This window comes from Nothoprocta perdicaria, unplaced genomic scaffold (genome assembly GCF_003342845.1).
Source record: "Nothoprocta perdicaria isolate Ctin4 unplaced genomic scaffold, notPer1 scaffold_46, whole genome shotgun sequence".
Lineage (NCBI taxonomy): Eukaryota > Metazoa > Chordata > Aves > Tinamiformes > Tinamidae > Nothoprocta > Nothoprocta perdicaria.
The window spans coordinates 2,918,690-2,944,179 of record NW_020455710.1 but is presented as its reverse complement, the minus strand read 5'-3'; the positions used below and the strand labels follow the sequence as shown (position 1 = coordinate 2,944,179).

The 25,490-nt window shown below is 40.0% G+C and overlaps 1 protein-coding gene across 3 annotated transcripts; it reads left to right on the top strand.

Moving 5' to 3' along the window:
- The first annotated feature begins 131 nt into the window (after window positions 1–131).
- Window positions 132–25,294, top strand: ERN1 (endoplasmic reticulum to nucleus signaling 1). Of its 3 annotated transcripts, none has more exons than XM_026046912.1 (22): window positions 132–200; window positions 3,603–3,714; window positions 11,607–11,640; window positions 12,206–12,278; window positions 13,429–13,501; window positions 13,869–13,991; window positions 14,336–14,437; window positions 15,873–16,134; window positions 16,547–16,625; window positions 17,177–17,339; window positions 18,162–18,280; window positions 18,398–18,589; window positions 18,981–19,221; window positions 19,566–19,656; window positions 20,003–20,192; window positions 20,686–20,785; window positions 21,319–21,518; window positions 21,823–21,970; window positions 22,435–22,562; window positions 23,049–23,172; window positions 23,408–23,475; window positions 23,716–25,294. In XM_026046912.1, exons 1-22 carry the CDS (start codon window positions 132–134, stop codon window positions 23,908–23,910), a joined length of 2,886 nt encoding a protein of 961 aa, XP_025902697.1. In that variant the 3' UTR covers window positions 23,911–25,294. The 3 variants fall into 3 exon arrangements, with proteins under 3 accessions (XP_025902697.1, XP_025902696.1, XP_025902698.1); XM_026046911.1 differs by having other exon boundaries at window positions 18,966–19,221; XM_026046913.1 differs by lacking the exons at window positions 23,049–23,172; window positions 23,408–23,475; window positions 23,716–25,294 and having other exon boundaries at window positions 18,966–19,221; window positions 21,848–21,970; window positions 22,435–22,482.
- Window positions 25,295–25,490: the final 196 nt, after the last annotated feature.

Here is a 25,490-nt window from a genome sequence, read left to right as displayed (position 1 = left end):
TCGCGACCCGGCTCGGCTCGGCCCGGCCCGGCCCGGCTCGGCTCCGCCCCGCCGCACGCGCCGCGCCCGACAGGCAGCGAGGCCGCGGGGGAAGCCGGCGCGGCGCCCGCCGAGCCCCCCGGGCCGCCGCCATGGAGCCGCTGCGCCGCCTGCTCCTCGGCCTGGCCGCGCTGCTGCTGCTGCTGCCGCCGAGGCCCGCGGTAAGCGAGGCGCCATCGCGCCGGGCCCGGCGCGGCCCGGGAGGCGGCGGGGACAAGGGGCGGCCGCGGCACCGGGGCGTCCCGCGCGGGGCGTCCGGGCAAGGCCGGGCTCCTCGGCGGGCGCAGCCAGGAGAGGCGTCCTCGGGGCTCCCGGCTGCCCGCCGCGGCCAGGCCCCAACGCCGGCCGCGCAACGACCCGCCGGTCCCCGCGTGGGTGACGTCCCCGCAGCCAGCCTGGTGCGGCTCCGCGCCTGTGCCTGTGCTCTGCAACTTGTGGCACATGCCACCCTGCCCCACACATTTCTATTGAAGAGAATATAGTAATTTTCAGAGTAGAAAAGAAAAGCAGTTTTCCATAAGGCTGTTGATCCAAGTAGCATGAAAAAACTACCTAGCTGGATCTAGGAACTAGTCAGAGGCACTAGAAGATCTTTGCTGCGTCCTTTCACTTTGTTGCTGTATGTCATCATCCGTCTTGATCTGTTAGGCTCTTATCCTGTGACCTTGTATCTTTTTTTTTTTAGTTTTAGTTTTTACTTTTTGGTCAAAATCGTAATCTAAGTGTTGATATCCCCATAGAAATGATTAGCTGCATGCCTTGGGAAGGTTGCTTTGTCCCATCTTTAAGGAATTTTAATCATTCTGTTTCTAGAGCAAAGATAGCCATGTGCATAAGTACACTTATCATGGTATCTAGCAGAGACTACAGTTCTAAATTCAGAGGTGAGAGACTACATGCACAAGTCGCTACATGATAAGTCTTTTTAAGAAATAACCATGTTGGCCATATGGTATTGCGTGGGGCAATAAAAGTGGAGAATAGTGAAACCATACCAAAACTAATTTAATGCTGAATAGTTTTTTTTTCCTAAATTTGTTTTATGTGGTTGATAACTCTTGGTATGGAGAAAATATTTTTAAATAGTATTCTTTCAAATCAATGCTGTCCAGTATGTGTGAACTGAAATAGAAAAAGTAATCTTCAAAAATTCTGTTCTGAGAAAGATACTGTGCTCTGTAAATTCTCAGGTTCAAGAGGCAATAGAAAAAGCCACCTGGTATTTACTGTTTCCATTATACTTGAGTGTAGCAGAGGAAGGTTTTAGGCTATGCTCTTTAAGCAGACATAATGTATTGTTCATTGTTATCTGAAAATACTGGTGTAATATATGGGCTTATCATTCAAGTTAAGCAAAGCTGGAGGCTTTGTTTTTTGTCTAGAATATAATGGCTCCACTCCCTTTTTAAAAAGTAAACACATTTCACAGTGAAGCTGTGTTACTCAGGTGTTGTTACTTGATTAGAAAAGTAAAAAAAAATGCAAGCAAGTGGTCAAAAAATTACCTGAAATCTTTCTGACAGTGGTTACAAAACATTGTTTTGCAACCTATGATGTCAGAAATAATAAGAATACTAAGAAGTATTTTAAAATGTGGAAAATAAATTACAAATCAATAGATTGTTACTAAATTTTGTATAGTATATTCTTGCAGAATCACAAAAGCTTAGACTTGGGACCTGGTAGAATTCAGTATTCTTGTTTTTCCCTAGATTTCTCTCCCATCTTATTTCTTCCACAAATTATGAACCCTGGTCTCCTGTGTCCTGCTGTCTATCTCGGCTCATATCTTTTCTCAGCTTTTCTCGGCTCTTAACATAATCTTTTTTTGCCCTGCCAGCTGTAGTCCTCACCTTGGCTTCCAGCCTCAAATCTGTTCCGTACTTCAATCCCCTTTCATAAATATATATTTTTTTGATTCTTTGGGCTTAATCCCAATAATCATACCTGTAATTAATGCATTTGACAGGGAAAATTTATTTGGAACTATTAACGTCACTGGAATAATAAATACCCATGAAAAAGACTGTCTGGTGTACAGTTCTCAGTATTGAGGCAACATGGAAAACATAAGCCTGTTTAAGGATACCCAGATATTTGCACAAATTGTGTTTTCTACAAATTTCTTCCAAGGCTCCTGGTAATGATCTTCTTCTTTGTCAGATAAATGTACCCTTTGTTACTTTATATCATAACATTATTATTTTATTCCTATAGTTTATTATTAAAAATTCATAAAAAAAATACTTCGTTTCCCTGTCCTTTCCTCCTACAGTGAAATGGTGCACCTTGTTATTTAGTTGTTGTTTAGTTGTTAAAAATAACAGAAAATATTTTTTGTTTTTTTCTTCATGTCATGCTGCAGTTCAATATCCCAAATTATGCCTGTTTCCCTTTTAGCATGGAGTCATGCAGTTCAAAAATAGCAACCTCTTGGGGATAAAATTGGCATTTAGAACATTGGTCGATTCCCTGCTGTGGCCTGTTGAGCAGGTTTCAGTGTTCTGCGGTATCGTGTGTGCGGGCAGCACACGCAGGCTGCTCTTGGCATGGGAAAAGCCCAGCTGAACCCAGGTGTCATTTCTTCTAATGTGCTCTATCTGAGCACGACGTGTTTGGCCAGTTCACTGACAGGCATGAAAATGTAGCTGAGACAGCATAACACTTTATTGAGGACATCCTCAAGTGCTCTGTTCATTAACATTGTAACATTAGTGTGTTAGAGTTGTAGCTCTACTGGATACATCAATATAGTTAATTTGTTAGTTTTTGTTGTTGGTGGTGTGCTTTTTGGGGAAATACAGATACGTCTTGCACAGATAAACTCATGGACAGCTCTGTCCTGGAATATAAATTCACTCTTCTGCTCTTGTCCTTCTATTCTTTTTGGTTGTTGGTCTTTTTGTGAATATTGAAATAAGTTTTGATTCCACAGGCTGAAAACTTTGCTGAGAGTTTGTGCTCTTCAGCACCAATGGAAGTTTGATGGAAGTCAGAGGAGTGGACAGTGTTTGTCATATTTTCCTGTTGCAGTACTAAAGGGCCTGTTGATGAATTGTCGCAGAGGTTGGGAAACAGTGTTAATGAGAAATACCTGAAAATAAAATGCCTAACTACTTCAAGATCAAAAGATCTCTATGTTTGTTTTCTCTTTTTGAAACTTTTTTTTCCCTCTCCCCTCTTTCTAGTTAGAACTTAGAGCTGCTTCTAGGTTTTGCTGTGGCTATCTTTGTGTGAATTCTTTCTGAGATTAAGGGTATCCCTCGTTTCTCCCAATTCTTTGAATACAGGAAGCCTTTGATATAAAATCGAAGGTGGAGGTTGAGTCATAGATAATTAAAGCATTTCCCACTTCATTTCTAGGGTAGCTAGGAGCAAAGTAAGCAGTTCCATGGAAGGTCACAACAAAAAAAATCACTGATTTCAAAGGGACAAGGAAGTTGACGAACCTGTGTCAATAAAAAGAAGGATGGTGTTCTAGATATTCTAGGCTATAGGGCAGTTATGTGTAAAATATGCAGTAAATAATGATATTCAGTATATGTGTTCCTTTCTTTTTCCAGAACACCAGCTCAGTAACTGTGCCAGAAACACTGTTGTTTGTTTCAACTCTTGATGGAAGTTTGCATGCCGTCAGCAAGAGGACAGGTGCAATCAAATGGACTTTAAAAGAAGGTGGGTAGAAGATGTATGTCCTTTGTTAATTATTTGGTCTGATTCTCTAAATACTACCTCATAGTTATATGATTTCTTTGCAGATAGTGATTTATTTAGGTAAGACTCTGACTATTCCACGTTATGCTCGTATTTCATATTGTTATACAGAAGTATCCAGTGGGAAGTTGCACATACTACAAGCAGTGTTTCTGCAGGTGCCATTTTACCCTGACAATGAGACAATAAACCATATGTTGTTGTTCACGTAATTTGAGAAGTTCTGGAGGTCACCTGAAGTGCTGCAAATGCATTAGTCAGTGAGACACAGTTTTATTATTCGCTTAGGCAGCTAGGGCTGCTTAACAAAGGGCAATTCATATATGTTTTATTTCAGTTGGGAGAATAAAATGGATAGTGTTCATTGTCAGGTGGTACTTACCGAAACAGGACAATCTTGCCATTCAAGAATTGTTTTAATTTAGCAGTGAAAATTATCTCTAGGTATGCAGAGTAAGTGAGGCTATTACCGCAATAATATGTGTGGGTTTCCTGCCTTCATGTAACACTGCAAAGAAAGGCCATTTGAATACTTTTGTTTGTCTCATACAGTAGGCAAAAAACCCAGGACTCTTAGTAATGAGATTCACCAGTAGTTCAGAAATAAAACTGCATTCCCTGCAGTTGTATGTAGAGTGGTTCTGCGCTTATTTTTTGAGAGGGTGCTCAGGATATTCATTTCCTGTTGGCTTCTGTGGTCTCTGACAGTTCTCAGGGTTTTTGAGCGGCCAGGTGACTTGTGCTGCTCATTCCCTAGGCTTTGGAAAGCTGGAATATCACTGTCAAGTTAATAGAAAGAACCCATCTGTATTCCCCCAAATCTGTTAATCTGTTTCTGGGAGAGACCTTTGCTCCTACCCTGGCTGTAGGAGGGGGGGTAGGGGGAGGGGGGAAAGGCATAGTATGGAAGGCTTCAAGGCTGTGGCACTCATTCAAGAGCAGAGGCTAAATAATGCTCTGAGTCACAGATTCACAGAATATTTAAGGTTGGAAGGGACCTCTACAGATCATCTAGTCCAACCTTCCTGCTCAAGCAGGCACACCTACAGCATGTGGCACAGGGTGGCATCCAGGTGGGTTTTGAAGACCTCCAGAGTAGGAGACTCCACAACCTCCCGGGGCAGCCTGTTCCACTGCTCTGTCACCCTAACAGTAAAGAAGTTGCTCCTCACCTGGAGACGGAACTTCTTATGCTTCAGCTTGTGGCCATCTGTGATCACCATCTGTGATCTGTGAGTGCCATCTGTGATCACTAAAGGGAGTTGTTACTTCTGGGTGACAGTGTGATGGGTGCCCTAATTTTCTGTACTTGCCACTAGCAAGGTACACAGTGAGCTTCCATCAAGACTGACAGCTGTCTTTTTTTTTTGCAGCAGTTTAATGCTGTTTGAATTGTATGGGTAGATGTTGGCATTGAAACACAAAGCATTTAAATCGGGTTAAGAGTGTCATAAAACCAGGACACTGTAGTTCTGAGGTCTGCAATATCTGAGTCATCTTGAAGGAGGTTCAACCCCTTTCCTTTTGATCTATTATTTCATAGTTGTCTTCCTCCATGTGAGCAGAATCTGTATATACAGCATCTGATGTGACTAATCCACACGATGACCTAAGTTGAAATCTCTTCATCCCTAGAATTGCTGGAAGTGGAACTTCTCTCGTTTCCTTTCTTAAAGGTGCAAGGGTGCACTTTGGGCTTACTGTTGCACAATACTGCAGGTCAGAAACCTGACAGTGATAAAGATGGTGACAAGCTGGCAAGACTGAATCTAGAGAATAATTTTACTTAATGTCAGCCTTCGTATTTGAAATTCTGTTTTCAGTAGGAGTTTTTAAGAATGTGATTTTTGTCTGCACTGTTCCCTCACATCTTTACAAGTCATTCTGTACTTCTTGGCTAAGTCAAAAGCTGAAATTAATGAACAGCATATTGAACTTCAAGAATGGAGCGTTGCAAACAGTCATCCTGTGCAGGGCCTTGCTTTGTTCTTCTGCCAGTCATTCCTGTGTATCCTTCCATACTGTCCAAAGTCTTCTATTTTCATTTGCCTCCTCTTTAAAAACACATTTTCCCAGGAACTGATTCAAAGTAATTTTCCAAAGCACATTTAACAGGTTTCGGTCTAGATTTACAGTATTTATCAATTTTGTTATGATCTTCAGTTCAGTGTAACAACAAAAAAATGTGGCCCATATAAGTTGCTTTAATTTTTTGTTCTTTATTTCTAAGACATCACTCATGGCCTGTGGACTGCAGTAGGCTAGTTGCGATAAGATAAAGATGTCAAGACTGATTCAATTAATACTTCAATCTGTAAATTATGAAAAGATCAATCAAGATCTATAGGTCTTTCTCTGATAACAATGATTATTTCCAACCAGGAAGAAGTATTTTGGTAAACTAATAAGAATTTAGAACAAAAAGACTGTAGAAACATTTTATTTTCAGCAAACTCCAGAAGATGGTGGATTTGTATCTCTAAAATGACTCACTGAAGTTGCAACAGTTGGCTAGGATAACATGATTTTAAATTGGCCCGTTAGCCCAGCTCTTATGGCAGGACCCCAGGTCAGGAAACCGTTTTTTCCAGTTCATTCCATTGTGGCAGAAACTTGTTCATTTGCTCTTTCGGAATCTCCCACTTCTCCTTTTTAGTCCTTGTTTTGATGTGTTCTGCCTAAAGGCACATTACAATGATGAAAATGTACAACTCCGTTTTGTACATTAAAAAAGACCTGGTGAAAGGGAATCCTTTTATATGTTTGTAAAATAGGAAGAAGATTCAATGGACAAAATTATTATGTTTAGCATCAGGATTATATTTTCAAAAATTGCTTGTGTATCTTTGTTACATATGTGTTTGCAAAATATGAGTTAGGCTTGTTTCAGAATAGTCTAGAATGGTCATGTGCTTCTGCCCATTCAAAAGCAAATGATGCAGGGAAAGGTATTTTCTGGCCATGATGCAGAGAAAGCTGTTTTGGGACATCTGCTTGCTGCCAGCTCAAAATCCCAATTTTAGTGACATGTGATTAACCCCAATTAATTGAGTAAACTACTGTCCATCCATCATGTTAACATATTTATAACTACTTCTGTGTTGTGAATAAGCTCCTAAAGTCCTTTCAGTCCTAAGGTCAATGGCATTTTTGGTCTTTCTTGGTCACAGTTTTTGCACAGATTTTTTTTATTAAGTTGTTAAAATGGAAGCTCTTGAATTCCTGCAGAATGTTGATTCTGAAATCCTACAAAGACAGGGAAATGCATTGGTCTGTTTAATGGTAGTTTTATTCTACTGTCTGTGCTTGTTGGGTTTTAATTGGCTTTGCAACAATCAAATTCACAAGTATATTTCCTTAGTCTAGATATTAGAATGCTTTTCAACAGGTTGTCTTACCAAAAACTTTATATAGGAAATGTCAAGAAATTGTCTTTTCTTCTGATACAGGGAAAGGAAGCCTAGGGAAGAGGCAAATATATCTCTGTACTGTTCTTTTTTTAATTATTATTATTTTTTTTTCTGATGACATTTTCTCTGTAAAGCTTTTGTTCCAATATGTATTATTTATTGTTTGGTTATCATCATTGTTGTTGATGTTGGAACAGATTAGGCCTTTTGAAATGACTTGCCTAATGACAGGGAACTGCAGGTCAAGGAAATTATGAAAGCAGGATTATGTGATTGTAGTCTCAGCATGTTAACACCTGAGTGTTAGGCTGCTAAAGAGAAGGTAAGACCCCAGCCCTTGGAGTTTTTTAAGAACCTTTTCCAGTTGATTCATTGTGGTAGTAAAGGTGACCTTTGTTTTAAGAAAACTTGCTACATTCTTTTACTAGTCTGCATTTAAACGTCTTAGGGCTATCATAAGACCTGGCAAGAGAATTAAACTCACAAAATTCTCTTTTTATCTCAGAGCAAGTTCTTATTTCAAAACAAACTTTGAAATAAAGGTGGAATATGTCCCAAACCACATGAAAGTGAATGAGAAGAGCTCATTGTGTTTAAAGAATCTTTGTAGAGCTTCAATCCTGTTTCAGGATAATGAAAGTGTTAAGAAAATAAGAAAATTTGCTTCATCTTATTAACTAAGAATATAGAGAACTTGCTTTCCACAGTTAGTCTTTCCAGCTGGACTGCATTAGTAGAAAAGAAGAGTTACTTTTATTTAAGAAAATCTTCTCCCCTATAAATTTGTACTCGCTCAGTAGGAATAGCCTCTTGCCTGGAAATGAATCGGGAGTTGTGTGTTTAATACTAAATGCTGTCTAACAGTTCATATACAACACTTACTGTTTCAGGAAATCTTTTTTTATCAGTGTTTTGGTTAGTGCCAGTAAGTAGCACAAACATTTCCTGCTACATCATAATAATATCTTAATTTGGTCTATCTTCCTCCTCTTTATCATTCCTACTAAATCAATTTTTAGCTACTGACAAAATAAGTAAAAGGAGGACTTTTCACTGCTGATAAAGCACAGTTTTCCTTGGTATTGAAGATGTGATACTGACAAAAAAAAAAAATTCATGAGCTTTGTCATAGACATGAAGCTTCTATGATGCTTCTGCAAGGCACTTACCAAGCAGCTTAGTAACTGTGGAGTTTTTGTTTGTCTGTTTTGTTTTGTTTTTTTTTTTTTTTGGAATTGAACTCATTATTTTCATAGGACTGCTGGTATTGTTTAGTAAGTGTAGAATGCGTTGTTGTTATGATGTTTTACCAAGAGTTTTAGAAACTTGGAGGGAAAAAAAAAACCCTTAATTCCAATCAATGTTCCACTTACATGTGTTTGCTTTCACTTCTTTGGTGTTATTGGTAGAGTAATAGAGCATTTTTCACATCCTTGAAACGCAGTGAGCAGAGTAAAGCACTTGCTTTTATCAAAGTAGATTGCCAGGTCTCAGAAAGTCACTTAAATTCAAGCTATTAGTCCAGAAATGCTGTGCATTTATTCACTCAATTTTGGTGATCAAAGGGGAGTTATAGGAAAGCATTACAGCCCACACCCTATGCAAATGTCATATGATCAAATGTTTAGATCTTTATAAGCATATTTTAAAAAATATTTTATGTCTTTCCTAGACTGACTAGAATGTGGTATTTAAGAACATCTCTGTTATACTTTTTTAAAAAAAGTGTATGTACTCAGTTACCATTTAAAAAAAAAAAGCAAGTTATGCAGCTTTCTTATCATTAACAATCTTTTGAGGCAGATATGTTCGGAGTCAGGTAAGTTGTGCAAGTGCTGTGGGTAAAGACTGCAGTTGTCGAGCAGTACGTTAATCACCACTGGCAGTTTATTTTCTACTACATGAGAAATTATTTGTAATCAGTTCATCAAGAGACCTGCAAAGTTTATTCGGCATTTGCCTTTAGTAATGCTAGTGGTATTTGTATTAAATCGTACCTTAACTGAGGCAGGTGCCATTTTCTGCTGATTTATGATACTGCTGTTCCCCAGAACTTGCATTTTCTCCTTTCCATTAGGTATTTATGATTCTAGAAACTTTAGCCTGTAGTTGCTAATGTATCTTGCTTCTTCAGTTTGTTTCACATAGACTCGTGGATACTTTTTTAATTTAAAATTTATCTGACAATGTCTGTTTGCTCTTAGTAGTTCAGGTCTTCAAATGTTTATTTTTTTTCTCTTTCTTGCATTTCTTTAGTAATGGGGGAATGATTTTGTAAGTCACTGGTTGTGTTACATTTGATATTCTAAAACTATCAATTTTTTTAAGACAAACACTGAGAAATAAATAGAGTATAATCAACTTTACATTTTTCCCTCCCAACATAACTTGTATCTTGAGGTTAGTTTCTTCACACAAGGTTGGAACTGAGGTGCTTAATGTGCCATTGGAAAAAAGGTCTAACCCATTAGTGTGGTCTGTAGAGATAGATACATAACCGAATTGCATAACTCGTTTGAATAGAAATTATTCTAAAAGACTTTTGATGTGCACTTGTAATGGGTTCTTGGTAAATTACATGGAATTTATGATATAATGTGGAGTGCTGCACTCACAATCATCCCCATCAGTGCCCAATGGTATTGATGATAATTCATCATACAGAGAAAATTTGCTCAAGATGGGTAGTCTTGTTACCTCTTTTCTGTGACTACATGTCATTGTTGAAAACTTCTGAGAGTAGCAGCTGAAATTGCCATTTTTGTGGTCTCTTTCTTTGTGGCCGTATGTGAGAGGCTGCAAGTATAAGGTTGCATGACTTGGCTGTTACTGCTTCTTCTTTTTGATCATGTCACTAGAGGAAGTGGCCCAACGTCTGCAGCAGCTGGTGCGAGGTCTCTGCCATCCAGCGAGTTTCTTGCAGGCCCCTACGCAGTGTTGGCACATGGAACTTTCCCAGGACTTCAAGACTGTCACGACAGACAGAATTTGCTCTGACACAGAGGGACTGCTGGTCCTGCTAAAGCAGGAGATGCCAGTGCAGTGGTGAATAAGGGCGTGATGAGGGAATAGATCAAGCATGAAACCTGACAAGACTGCTCTCTGGAAGTATTCAGCACTGGAACAGAGCACTGCCCTCTCTCCTGTTAACTGGGTTATTTCTGAGAAGCCTGGCATGCTTTTGAGTAGTTTATCTTGACAGCTCTGAGGAAATGAAATATCTAAAACATTGCTTCCAGGCTTAAAAAGAAAAACATATATATATGTGTGTGTGTGTGTATGTGTGTGTGTGTGTTATATATATATTTAGTTAATTAGTTAGCTTTGGAACAAAGCTACCCTGAAAATATTTATTGTGTAAAAAGAAATGAATGAAAATAAATAGAGCTCTATTTTTCCAATCAGAGACTCTCATAACATCATCGTTCTTGTTCTTATTTCCTTCCTCTTGCATCATGTAGTTTTGTGTGGAGAGAGGAAAAATAGTATTTGTTTGCTTAGTCATCTTTAATCTGTTTTTCTTGCTTATTATGATTTTTTTCAGTATGGATACTTGGAAAAGTTTTACTGGGAAGATCATCTAAGTGAAAAAATCATTAAAATAATTTTGCATTGTCCTTGGCATATGTCTGTTTTTCAGTTACATGCTAATCACAGAAGTTGTCTTTTGGAATAGGAAGTGGAGCTTCCTATTATAGGAAGTTTTTTTGATTTGGATCAGTCTTGCTGTGGAGCCACTGACAGTTCCCATTGATTTCGGGGACTCTTAGAACCAAGTCTGTGTGTGACATTTGAAATTAAATGTTATGTTACCCAAGAAGCATATGCTCTTCTGCCTAATTAGAGGTACGAAGTAGCAAAAGATTGTACAATACAGATTAGAAAGGACGAGGGTGGGCCTCTTGTATGAAAATATCAAGATGCATATTGTCCTTTCTCTGTTCTTACAGTTTCTGTGAACATCCATTAGCTGTAGCATGTTTTTAAATAAAATTGGATTTTGAAGCCAGTTTCTGCATATTATGATCAGACTTCTGCTGAGCAGTTGGTGCTCAGCATGCTCACATATATTGGAAGTAAGAACCTTTATTTGCCCCTATGCAGGCAGTGTTGACCTACTCTGCATGCTCTGGGCAAGTGAGGAAAAATGATAATGTGGAAGGTAGTACTGCTGCCTTCTCCAGGTCTCCTCCCACGGATGGCAGATTAAGCAACGGCAGACCTGTATAAAGTTTAAAACTTGGATGTTTCATACTTTCTCTTCTTACAAACCTAATTTTCACAAGCGAACAGGAAGTTATTGAGGCCAATGCTTTGTAAAGTTCAGTGCCACAGCCTTCCAAAAAGGGACAAGTTGTTGCAGGCCTGACACAATCTTGAGTTTGATGATTTCAAGGAGTTGAATTGCCTGTACTATGATTTTTCGTTGTTCTATTTATGCAGATCCTGTTCTCCAGGTGCCAACACATGTGGAAGAGTAAGTCTATTTCCTGTGACTCATTTACTGCTTGTTTGCTTTTCACCGACAACTTTCTCAGTGACAAAGATCACTGATCTCTTCTCTTCTCTTCTCTTCTCTTCTCTTCTCTTCTCTTCTCTTCTCTTCTCTTCTCTTCTCTTCTCTTCTCTTCTCTTCTCTTCTCTTCTCTNCTTCTCTTCTCTTCTCTTCTCTTCTCTTCTCTTCTCTTCTCTTCTCTTCTCTTCTCTTCTCTTCTCTTCTCTTCTCTTCTCTTCTCTTCTCTCTGTGGCATTTTAAAAACATACAGATGTTTGAAAACTTTCAAGTAACTGATGGCTCAGCATGTTTGGAGCTGTGACTTTTCAAGCATGTTAATAATCTATGTTACGTCAGGTCTGAAACATTTTCATTTTATCAGTTTTCTTTAGACTTGCAGTTAACTGAAATCTCAAAAAAACGCAGAGTACAAAGCCAAAAAGCTTTCTTCAGAAGTTAGATACCACCCATAGCTGCTTTCCTGATCTCTTGAGGACAGAGATCAGCCCAGTTGTTGCTTTACCTGTTTTAATTGCTTAAATCCTAGACCAGCGTTTCTTCCAGACCCAAATGATGGCAGTTTGTATACGCTTGGTGGCAAGAATAATGAAGGCTTGACTGTAAGTGTGATTTGCAAATTTTCTCCTTAATCAGATTGTCACAAAGGATAAGTGGATAACTTTCCATTTCTTGACAGTACTGTGACATTCTGCAGGCTGACTGTGTTTTTGTACTCCTTATGGAAGAATATCAGTTCTGTGGAAAAGCTTGATCTCACTAGCGAAAAATCAGTTTCTGCTGCCTCTGCCAGTGCTAGGATGCATGTTCTTGGTAATGACAACACCCTCTGTTGTGTTGCTAGCAGCTTTCCAGAGTGAAAAGATACTTTATGAGAAGGAAAAGTTGCTGTCTTTCTTGAGACCATCAGGAAATTATTTTTGGATTTAAAAATAACAGCAGCAGACACATTTGCTTTGTCCGCTTGTACTGCTTTTGTAGAACTTGTTAAAATAATATTGAGGACAAATAACATTTGTGTGGACATGGGAACAATTTCTGTATTACCTGGTGGGAAAGCTGTGGCCAGAATAACACAAAGCTTATTTGCTAAAATTATTGCCAAAACACATGGTAAATATACCTTCTGTGCTAATGCCTTAAGGAGATGTCTGTGTAGAATGTAGCAGCAAGCAGGCAAAAGTGCTGAACCTTTTCAAAATAGTCACTAGTACATGTAACTCACACGTTAACTGATGTTTGACTTTTTCTTTTTAAAATTGTGATGAAACTTGGGTAAAATGTTTCAGCTTCCCACATCTTTTTTTGTGTCTCTGGCAGCTGCTGTGACTTCCCTTAAGACTTTAATATTGGTAAATGTTTCAGTTTCTGCTGACTTCTTTCACCTGCGGTCCTCAAGTCACCCCAAATACAGCTAGATGCACTGTTATACTTTGTAAAAATATTGTTGGTTCTCTTCCTTCGTGAATCTAGGAAAAGGCAATCTGTTTTAATCACCAAGCTTCCTCTTTTTGAATTCAAATAAAATATTTCTGCCTGGATACACTCGTATAAAATGTTTAGACCACAGTGGAGTCATTTTAATAAATTTTGTGAAGGCCTGATCTTTAATGTTCATGCTGACTGTTCCTTAGTATCCTGTAACCTCATCCTGATAAAAGCCCCTTAAAACTTAGCAAGAGTATTTTCCTAGTGTGTAGATGAAGACTATTACACAAATTTAAACAAGCCTTTGTTTTTCTCTGCTGCTAGAAACTGCCTTTTACTATCCCGGAGCTGGTGCAGGCATCTCCCTGTCGCAGTTCAGATGGGATTCTGTACATGGGTGAGCTCAAATTTAATGTTAGATTTTGAAATGCTCAGCAATTAGAGTACATAGACATACATAGTACATAGAGTACATAGAGCTCCAGACAGAGTGCATGGAAATATTCTTTTTTTTAAGAGTAATTAGGTAATATTTCATGAATCCAATGTCAGAATCTGAAGAATACACAACTGAATTGCTGTGTGAAGATAAAAAGTCAACTACTTTTTCTGAGGGAGAGGATGGCTTTTCTAAACAGTGAATAGGGTTGCATGTTTGTTTTTTGATTTCTTTCTCAACCTAAAGTGATTTCTGTTAAAATCTTCTCTTGCTTGTAAATACAATATTCCGCTGAATGGTTATGTTCCTCAAATCATGGTTTCAGGTAAAAAACAGGATATTTGGTACGTGGTCGACCTCATGACTGGCGAGAAACAGCAAACTTTGACTTCTTCATTTGCAGAAAGCCTTTGCCCATCCACATCCCTCCTATACTTTGGGAGAACAGGTCATATACTTATATACTTTCTTTTTTTTCCTGCAGCTTAGAAGAAAGTTGCTTTTTATTTTTCCCTTAAGTTCAGAATCATAACAAGTGACTTTAATCAGTTTAAGTTTCCAATTTTACTTAATTTCATTCATGTCTTCATGTAAATTATTTAGGTCTATGCACAGAAAAATTACCAATTCTTCATAGTAGTGGAACAATAACACTTTTAATAACATTTTAGACATTTATCATAATTTTAAGAAAATGAAATGCAGAGAGCATTAAGTACTATGTGTGGTGTTTTGAGAAGTGTCTTAACATTTGAGGTGATTGATTCTATTCTCTCGTGTATTTTTTAACAGAGTACACGATCACAATGTATGACACTAAGAAGAAGGAGCTTCGATGGAATGCCACCTATTTTGATTATGCAGCTACCCTGCCTGATGAAGACATAAAATACAGTAAGAATTTAATTGTTGTCTTAAGTTTTTTGTGTATTGGTCATAGGTTTTGTATACCATAAAAATATTCTGACTTTTTTTTCTCTATAATTAGTAAATCTCTTGTATTTGTGCAGTTTTTGATCTGTCGCTTTTTGTCCTCTGCTTGGCTTAATAGCTTGAATCTGTTTCAGCTGAATTTGAGAAACTTAAATATAGCTGTGTTTACCAGATGGGTGCTGCAGAAAGAATGCAAATTTTATTAGTGTTGATAATTGGGAGCAGCAGTGATTTTTTTTAACCCATCTGAGAATTCCAATGTGCATTTTTATTATGATACTAAAAACGTATGCATGTTAACATCAAAATTAGTAACATTAATTAAGGAAACACTATTCATGGTTGTATAAAATTGCGTTATTTTTCATTTAAAGTAGAGGTTCAGCCTGTTAATTAAAAAGGCCATGGTGGAATCTGCCCAGCATTCACTTCCTGTTTAAGTACTGAGTAAAAAGCATTGCAGCAGATTTTTTTTATTTGAAGCTCATAGGTGAGAGGGGGAGTCCTGAAGAGTTAACCCGTACGTTTCAAGGCCAGGTCCTTACAGCAGAGTCCAGATTTTGTGCCTATATAAATACACTTTAAGTTGAAAAATAGAGTTTTATGTTAGGTCAATGAGATAAAAAGTAGAAAGCTGATTCATATTCCCAGTGAATCTTTTGCCACATGGCAGATCTATTGTGCAGATGAATTAAGGCATTAAGGCAGAACTATGTTGGTTTTTTTTTCTTACTGTTGGAACTTTCCTTTTAAGAAACAACAACAGCAAACAGGAACAAACACAACCTTCTCTCAGGGTCTGGAGTAATAAACGCTAAATGTACTTGATACTAGGTTTTATCTTTATATCCTGGACACTTAAGCTTATTGTCCGCATTCAAATGGCCACTGAGTGAGGTTAATCAAATGCAGTGTGCGTGGGCTGCCTGCGTTCACTTTCGCAGGTACTGGGCACAGAGCAGGTTGCTGCTCTCACAGTAGGCACCGAATTTCCTGCATCTGGACACTGGACAAATATGGATGAGCTTACAGCCTGTCACAACACACACAGCCATAGTCACCCACAAAGACTCCCCTTCACCTTGTGATGGTGGCATGATTTATGTGATATTTAATCCACTGGTTTAGTACAGCGAGATGTGCAAATCCTTGTCATTACATGCTGAAGAGATGAGCTCAATGCATGGAATACATTTTCTGATGATGCAAGAGGACTGATTTTTCTATATCGGTCTAACTTGCAACCGAGTCACTGATTAACTACCTACCTAAATAATTTATTTTGCTATAATGACAACTTAGTTATTAGCAGTTCAAGCCTTCTGTTATGCAATGTTAAAGCTGCATGTAAACAGCAATGCAGATAACCTCCTGTGTATTTATTTGTGTATTGTAGAAATGTCTCACTTCGTGTCTAACGGAGATGGGCTGGTGGTCACTGTGGACAGTGAGTCTGGGGATGTGCTCTGGATTCAGAATTACGCTTCTCCCGTGGTAGCTTTTTACATCTGGCAACGGGAAGGTTTGCGGAAGGTCATGCACACGAACGTGGGGATAGAAACTCTGCGCTACTTGACATTCATGTCTGGGGAGGTTGGACACATTACCAAATGGAAATATCCTTTCCCAAAGGAAACAGAGACCAAGAGCAAATTAACGTGAGCATGAATATTATTGTTCTCACCATGTATTTGACAGACTTTTGTCATTAAGGCCTTATCTGTATTCATACGTTTAATGATTGTTCTACCATTTTCAAGATGATGGAAGGAATCCACCATCTTGGTCAATACTTATAAAAGCAGCCCTTGCTCTTCACCCTTATTGTATGTGATACTTGTCCTTTTACTTTTAAAGGAGGAGGCGAAAGAAAAAAAATCAGAAATGTAGTAGGATAGATGGAAGAGCTCTCAGATCTTTTGTCTTGAATTTATAAAGTTGAGGGTGGTTTTTTTATTATTATTTATTATTTATTTATTTTTATAGTGTGGAACGCTGCATATGAACCACACATTTGGCTTTTTTTTCCCTCTAACATGGATTGTGTGTGTTTGTTTTTCTCCCCACTAGACCAACTCTCTATGTTGGAAAGTATTCCACGAGTTTGTATGCATCACCATCAATGGTGCATGAAGGAGTAACTGTCGTGGTAAGTATGGAGCTGCCAGAACCGAATGATGCATTCTGAAAAGTCACCTTAATTTTTTTTTTTTTAAATGAAAAGTAAAATGTAAACATACTTGTTATACCAGACAAGCTTAATGGAGTGGACCAGAAGTTGCTTTGTGTTGTGTTGGTTCAGAAGTTGCTTTGTGTTGTGTTGGTTCATTGGGATTAATGATGATAAAATTGCCATTGTGTTCATCAATGTAACTTCCCCCAGACAGTAGCCCGCACTGTAGTTTTGTTTGGTTCACCCACCCTGGTGTTTTCCAGGTAGGAAATAAAGGTCCTGTTTCACTTTTCTAAAAAAAGAGAGGGTAATCTCCTCTCCTAGGCAACATGTAACTTAGAAGGGAAGCTGGTCTAATGTCCAAGGTTGTTCAAGCAGTGGCTGAGGGTATTCACTTTCAGTCGTTTTGCTGCCAAAATATATTTTTTGCTTGTCTGCCTGTTCTGACCTACCTTTTTTACTTGATTTCTTCAATATTATAGAGGCTGAGTGCTCCATCAATTGTAACACTAGATTTCTCTTCGTAGCCCCGTGGCAGTGCCTTACCCTTGCTAGAGGGTCCAAAAACAGAGGGTGTCACAATTGAAGACAGTGGTGAGTGTGTTATCACCCCCAGTACGGATATCAAGTTTGCAGGCAGACTGAAAGAAAAGAACAAGCTCAACTATTGGAACGACTGGCTCTTGATAGGTATGTGTGCTCCTGATGCGGCCCTGTCTGCAGCTCCTGTGGGTCTCGTTGCCATCTCGTGGACAAACTGTTACCGTCCCCGCCTCAGAGCTGTTTCTGAACTGCTGTAACAGGCAGCTCAAATGACTATCTGAAGTCCAGAGCTCAGCAATTACTTAATTCTAGTAATCATGATCTCTGCAATATTAATTCTTCCTCTTTTGCATCTGAATTGCAGTAATGTCTTTAAGTAGACACCTGCATATCCAAAGACCCTGCTTTATCCCTTGCATAGGATGAGGTATTCTGCTGCGTGTGTGGAAAAGTGTTTAATAAGTATTTTGGCTCTTCTTCCAAAGAAGAGTTAAAAAATAGTTTATTTTTTACCTCGTAAAGTTTTCTGATTCTTTAATTCCATTGGTATTTGTAATCATGAATAGTGTTACCTTACTTCCCTCTGATCCATATGGCAAGAGTTGTTTTCCCCATTTACAAATGAGGCACTAAGGCACAGGTACTAAAGCCTTTATTAATAAAATATTATCCTGTTCTTATGTGTCCCAAATCCTCAAATGCAGGAACTCTTTTTTCAGGAATATTTACAATTATTGCTCAGAAACCAAGAACCATCTGTGGTTCCGTTGTTTTATGCAATATAAATTTTATAATTAAGTGACATATCATGTGCTGTATGCTCTCTGTGGGAGGGATGTAGCTCTTAACTGCCTTACCTACTGCCTTTCTCATTCTGTAATCCCTTCTTTGTTTTATATGGACCAGCTCTTTCAATAAGTGAAGCAAGCTCTGACATTTTAAATTTTAGCAAATGTGTTTTATTTGAAGGGCATCATGAAACACCATTATCTGCCCCTACAAAGATCTTGGAGAAATTCCCAAGCAACTTACCTAAAAGGCCTGAAAACGTGATCCCGGCTGACTCTCATAAAGCCACTATGGAAGAGGTTCGTGATAATGATCATCTTACTGGTTGATTGAAGGGTAAGGGGAAGGAAATTGGGGAAGGAGTGAGAAGAGCTCTACATGGAATTGTGTTGAACAGAGCTTTCTCTGCCTCCTAGGTTATTGACATCGTCGAAGGTTCCTCAACGGAAGTGCCACCAGCCATTCCAAAGGATATTGAGGAGAAACCTGCTCGACCAATTCCCCGTCCAGAGGCTCCTGTAGACTCGATGTTGAAAGACATGGCCACGATCATTCTCAGCACCTTCCTGCTTGTGGGCTGGGTGGCTTTTATCATCACATACCCAATGGTAATGTTGACTTGATGCTTTTGTGAGTTCTGGAAGAAATAGTAACACTTGGCAGCTTAGTCTGGAAATGATGCAGGGGTAGGAAATAACCCTCTACAGAGAGTCTTGATAATTTCCTCCTGTGCAGTGGATCAACTTTTGCCCTATTAACTGGTGTGATTTCTCCGCTTTGCTCTGAGAATTCACAATGAGATTGAGACCAGGGGAGTGAAAGCCCCTTTAGTTCTGCAGCCTCCTTGGCTGCTAGTGTAGTAACGTGAAAAATTTCTTCTACCTTCTGGAGGTATCTGCCCCAGTAACTGTAGATTTCCTTTGTGTGATTTGACTGTAAGAAATACCTTCACTTGTGGCCCTGGGGTTCCCACCTCTCTCACAGAGTGTACATCAGCAGCAACAGAGACAGCATCAGCTGGAGGAGAAGATACAGCTCTTGCAGCAGCAGCAGCTGCCCTTCAGTGCTCCCAGCGACCTGTCAGCAGAAGCAGATTCCTTGGATGCCTCCTGTGTACGGACAGAGAGCTCAGCTGCCAGTACCCCAAATCTGTCCCCCAGGGCGTCCAACCATTCTGCCTATTCCAACATCTCCACATCTGATCTTGGGAGCTGTCTCTCCGCTGAGCAAGAAGAGGGTGGTAAGTTGGTCTTTCCTGAGGATTCTTTCAATCTGAGATTCACTGTATTTCTCCAACCTGTTTGGTAATGTATGAAACATTAAAAACTGGTCCTTTGGTGCTGTTCAAGTCATGACCTATCCAGACTTCAAGTTCGCTCTCTGGTGTGTAGAGCTTCGAGTGTGGTGGAATGTTTGGTTAATTGTAAATACTAGCTGGTTCAGTATAAGTACCAAAATGCAGATGTTACTTTGTTTTGATCGTGTGTGTTGTAAATTTAAACATGAGCCTAGAAGGATGCACAGGTTGCAGAAGGCTTGGTTTTATCCATCCTAAAAGAGTCCTGCTTCTTGTTTTCTATTCAGATGGAGAAACAGACAGAGTGATGGTTGGCAAGATATCATTTAACCCCAAAGATGTATTGGGGCATGGAGCTGAAGGAACAATTGTTTACAGGTAGAAAATTATACATGCATTCAGCTTTAAATGGATTAATATCTTATTTGCAGTAGGATTTTTCCCTTCTGAAAGTAGTTATCCAACATGAACAGAAATGGAAATTTTGATGTATTATGTTGAGGATGTCTGGAATATTTTTCTGCAGTGTTTCTTCACTAGCAAAAAAAAAAAAAAAAAAAATCTTTCCCTTAGAAGTGTTTAGTAAATAAAGCTACTAAATGACAGTAGTTGTTTCCAGCATGGGAATGCATTCTTATTACACCTCTGTAAAATGACTTCTGTTGTCATTCACTTACGTACTTTTTACAGAGTCTAAAAGCTTTATGCTGTTTCCTGCCTGCAGGGGGACATTTGATAACCGAGATGTTGCAGTGAAAAGAATCCTCCCCGAGTGCTTCAGCTTTGCAGACCGCGAGGTGCAGCTGCTGCGCGAATCTGACGAGCACCCGAACGTGATCCGCTATTTCTGCACGGAGAAGGACCGGCAGTTCCAGTACATCGCCATTGAGCTGTGTGCTGCCACCTTACAGGAGGTAATGGGGCACTAAGCAAGCCTAAAGAACCAGGGAGAGTCTTCGCGCTTGGACACCTTTCGTTTTCCTTAGCTTAATTTGAAGTGTCTGCCACAGGGGCTGTAACAGGCACTCTAGACAGCACCTGTGTGACAGTTGCACACTGCTGCAGCAGTGGTGATTTCAGGGCACTTCCCAACCATGTGCTGATGGATGGCTGAAGCGCTTATCCTTTTTGCTTTCCTTCTCGAGAAGGGCTGGCTTTTACTCATCCTGCCTCCAGAAGGACTCTGAAGTCACAGCATACTGTCACTTCTGGAGGCATGGTGCTAAGTAGACTTCTGCCTCTGATGGATGTTACAGAGATCATCTTTTCAGAGCAAAATGGCTCCTACAAGCATGTAACCAGCTAGCATTAGATTGCCAGCAGTTTTCTTAGTTTAATGCTTTTGGGGTGGAGGCTAATGCCAAGCATTGTTTTATGCTTTATCTGCCTTTGTGTTCTAATTTATAGTATGTTGAACAGAAGGCCTTCAGTCACCATGACTTACAACCCATTGCTCTCCTGCAACAGACGACATCTGGGCTCGCTTACCTGCACTCCCTCAGTATCGGTAGGAATTACCTCTTGTCTCGGCACCGGAATTGCTTGTAAGATAGACAATCCTGGTGCAGGCAGATCATGTTTTTAATCAGTGAAGAGTGTGTTCTGTCAGTCATCAGCTCTGTTCTCCATGCTCACACATCCCTTCTCCCATGCTCTCTCCCATCCCTTCTGGCATCTGCTCTATGACACTCTTTTCCCAGTAGCACAGAGCCTTGTGGCTAAGATGTTGTTGGCAGCAAGACATGATTTTATTCTAGCACTTGTTTGACACAGTAACCTACCTTTGAAAGTGCTGCCTGCAGAGGATTAAAGCTATCGTTACCATTTGATCAGGGCGCCACATTTTTGTGTAGAGGAGAATGGTGCTAGCCTAAAAATGATGTGATGAGCCACTATCAAAGATAATAGCTTCAGCTTAAAAGCCCTTCATTTAATAAAAATAGAGTTCAGCCTTATCTAAAGATAACAATGTGAATGCATGAAAGGCTGACCTGTGGTACGGGGAATTGCCTGGAGGGACTAAACTGATGTTTGTAATAGTCCACAGGGACCTGAAGCCCCACAACATCCTCATCTCGATGCCTAATGCACACGGGAAGGTCAAAGCGATGATCTCGGACTTTGGGCTGTGCAAGAAGCTGGCCGTGGGCCGGCACAGCTTCAGTCGCCGCTCGGGGGTGCCCGGCACTGAGGGCTGGATCGCCCCCGAGATGCTGAGCGAAGACTGCAAGGAGAACCCTGTAAGTCTTCAGCCTTCTGCCTCCACCAGAGAAAAACACAGTGCAGGGCAAGTGGTCACAGTCAGCGATGCCTGCACTCTCGTGTTGCTTGCAGCTGACATAACAATAGCACGCACTTTTTTTTTTTTAATATAGCTTTCCACCCCCAAACTACTTAGTTTCATGAGCCAAAGATGCAGTTCTGGAAGGTGTCCTGCCCTCAGGTGCACAAACATCACCTTTGTGATGATGACCCAAATGTGTTAGGGGAAGAAAGGGCAGGGAGGGAAAAGTGCAGTTGCTGTAAGAAGTTATTTATTTGCAGACATGTACTGTGGACATCTTTTCAGCTGGCTGTGTCTTTTATTACGTGGTGTCCGAAGGCAGCCATCCCTTTGGTAAAGCCCTGCAGCGGCAAGCCAACATTCTGCTTGGTGCATACAGCCTGGACGCGCTAAGTGCAGAGCGACACGGTGAGAACACCAAGTGCTACAGGAGTTTGGTGAGGTGTTGGTGGGTACTAGATGTAGAAGTGACAGCGAAGCTGTGAACTGCAGTCACCTTAACTGGGAAATGGTGGAAGTTACACAACTATACTTAGAATTCTCTTCTGCCCCCCCCCGCCCCCCCAAAAAAATTCGACAGTCTTAAAGGGCTTGACATTACTGCCCAAAAGCAAAGAAGTGATAAACAAAATTTAGCATGCAGCCACCTTTACTGTGCCAGGGTTAATTATTTAATGGGTAGGAAAGAGCTGAACTTTGCTCTTCATAATTGCACTATTTCAACAGCCTGGCCTTTATGGTGTTGTGCAAATATGAGGGTGGTGCTTGAGGTGGCATGGCCAAGCAGTCACGATTGTATCGGAAGTAGGAGGAAAACATGGTTTCCTAAAGCTTTCCGTACAGCCTATGAATTATCACCCTTTTCCTTGCAGAAGACATAGTTGCTCGTGATTTAATAGAGCAAATGATAAACATGGACCCTCAGAAACGTCCGTCTGCCAGCTGTGTGCTAAAACACCCATTCTTTTGGAGTTTAGAAAAACAGCTCCAGTTTTTTCAGGTTTGTCTTGACCTTTTTCAATTATTTCAGTGCTAAGGACTGCTCTGAACTTTTTTCCAGATCTTTAATTCCCTCTCTAACCTGTTAATGCTCAGAACAGAGTCCCCAACCTTACTGTAAGGACACACTGTTAGCAATGTAAGTGAGGAAGACCTGTAATAGTTTGGGGAGCAACATACAGGGCTGCTTTGTCAAGCAGGTTTTTAGGTGTAGGGCTGACCACGGTGGTGACCTAGAGTCCTGATTTGCACTGGGAACGGGCTGAGGACTTAAGGCTCTTTTTTCCAGGCTCTTCCCCTGGTGGATGAGATACCAGCTCAGAATCATTTCTTGTCCCCTTGCCAGCAGAACCTCCTCCCATTGCACTTTGTCAAGATACAGAATTACACTTTCATGATCAAGGCATATTGTAATCAGCCTCAAGGCGCAATTTTAAGTTGTCAGGAAAGCTATAGGTAAAAACTACTAATAACCTGACTGTTCCAGGATGTTAGCGACCGGATAGAGAAAGAATCTTTAGATGGTCCAATTGTCCGGCAATTAGAAAAAAAAGGAAGAGAAGTGGTGAAAATGGACTGGCGAGAACACATCACTGTTCCTCTTCAGACAGGTAATGAAGTTAGTCTTTGATAGTGGGTTTTTCCCTCATTTGCATGGAGAGGAACGTAAGGATGGCTTTGTCTCAGCTGTAGCAGCTGAGCTTTATGTGGGAGCCAAGCAGTTATGTGATTAAATGTATGAAGATATTCAAAACACATCTATAAACATCTATGCAGCTATTTTGATGCCAGCAATTTAAACATAACATCATGGCATAAAAAGGTGGTTTTTTTTTCCCCCTCCAGATCTTCGCAAATTCAGATCATACAAAGGGGGCTCAGTACGCGATCTTCTGAGGGCAATGAGAAATAAGGTAAAGGACTTGGTTTGTGCACATTTATGCTCATCCAAGGTGCTCTGGCTGTGCACCAAACAAACTCAGGCTCCCTGCACTTGTTTCTTCCCCTTTAGGCTAACACCATGAAGCGTAGTCTGTCTCTGCTTGTTTGCTGCCATTCTCTTGCTCTCTTATGCCATTTTAGCCTTTGAGATTCTTTACAAACAACTTTGTCCAGGAAAATGCATTTTGTTCTTCCCTGTTCTTCTTTTACAGAAGCACCATTACAGAGAACTGCCTGCCGAAGTTCAGGAGACACTGGGCTCCATCCCAGATGAGTTTGTATGTTACTTCACCGTTCGTTTCCCTCACCTGCTCCTGCACACCTACAAAGCCATGCAGATCTGCTGCCACGAAAGACTGTTCCAGCATTACTATAGTCAGGACTCTGCAGGGAACAGTCTGCCATGAGACCCTGTTTGAAAACAAGGGGGATAGAGCACCCCTCTGGGGGACAGACATTCCAAGCACAGGGCTGTGAAACAGGCCTAACTTTAGCAGGGAAAAGTGGGATCACCGAAGAGCTGAATTCTCTTTGAGGAAACCAAGCGTCCAAAAAGTGCCTTGTACTGTCTACACTGGAGCAGATGGCAGGAGCCCAAGGAGTAAGGGGTAACTTCACAGACGCAACGAGCCCTCATGATGGAGTTATCCCAAGGCAATGGAAGTGGAGTACAGACAGAGGTATAACCATCACGCAATATTCCTATATTGTAGTTGATCTTACATACAACTCATGTATTTTTCTGCACAGAATCAAAACACAGTGATTGAAATCATGTAATTACTGAGATCTGCAAGAGGGAACCTTTTAGTTGTAGCAAAGCATCAGACCCTGCCCTTGCACTACTGCCACAGGCTGCCCTAGGCCCAGCACCGAGATTGGAAAGGGCAGCACCTTCAGTTATCCAAACCAGGAAAGAGAACACAATTTTTTTTCCATAATTACCATGGAACATCAGACCCTCATACTGGAGCAAAAACAATGAAGTTATGTTAAAAAGAAATGACTAGAAAAATCAAATCAGTTAAAAACATTTATTTACTTCGAAAGTAAGGCTTATTGTTCAAATATCACCCAGTATTCACAGGAGAATTTGAACAGTAGTTGAGTTAAATCAGAGAAAATCTTAAGAAACTTTGTATACATTGATATCAGCTGCTTGTAAGAGACTGATTTCTGTCCTGCAAGTGTTTCCTACCTCCTACTAAAGGCTCTTCCAGAAGGAAGAGGACTCACAGGGAAACAAAGAAACTAGGAAGCAACGAGACAGGTACCGAGCAGAGAAAGCAGAGGCAGTGTTTTAACAGGTGAGATTAAGCTGTAGAAGCAGCTTATTATTTTGTTCAAGTAGCTAATTATGTCTGAGGGAGGCTGATGTTTTTAAAGATGCAGTATTTCTTTTCATTGGCCCTAAAGCTGTGACAAAGCATTAAGCGTGTGTGAAGCATTTAAGAAATGCGCAATTCTAATATGATACAAGTGGGGGTGTTCTTTTATGATATATTTATTTAACATATTTATATTTATTTAATTTTTACTACAATGTGGTATTAAATCCAAATGGTACAAGTATAAAGCATGCCAAGCCTTTCTCAATCTTTTGTATTTGTAATTTATCATACTAAACAACTGGAAAAGGGAAAGCGATACTGCATCTTTCAATGACACATTTGTCTATTCCCACTAATGGCTAAGAAAGGGGAGTAAATGCATCTGACTGTGCCATTATATCTTAAAACAGTAAATTATTGACAGCTCTATGTATGATTGGGTACATACAGCCACTTTTCTGAAGCTACTTTACTGGAAGTTGTTTTCCTAATTTTTTTAATGTATGAGAGCAAATATTTTAACCTAAGATGCCAAACTGAGCAAGTTACATCTTTCTAAAGCTTGAAGAAAGGGTAGTTAAAAAAAAAAAATATCAAAGCTTATTTCATATTTTTGTATTTCTCATGTAAAGTTCTTTTATAATTTTACTAAATAA

Excerpts from the sequence above, each read along its gene's own strand:
- ERN1 (XM_026046911.1), top strand. The coding sequence starts at position 132 with ATGGAGCCGCTGCGCCGCCTGCTCCTCGGCCTGGCCGCGCTGCTGCTG. Across the intron at positions 17,340-18,161 it reads GAACGACTGGCTCTTGATAG|GGCATCATGAAACACCATTA; the intron begins GTATGTGTGCTC and ends TTTTATTTGAAG. Across the intron at positions 23,173-23,407 it reads CACTGTTCCTCTTCAGACAG|ATCTTCGCAAATTCAGATCA; the intron begins GTAATGAAGTTA and ends TTCCCCCTCCAG.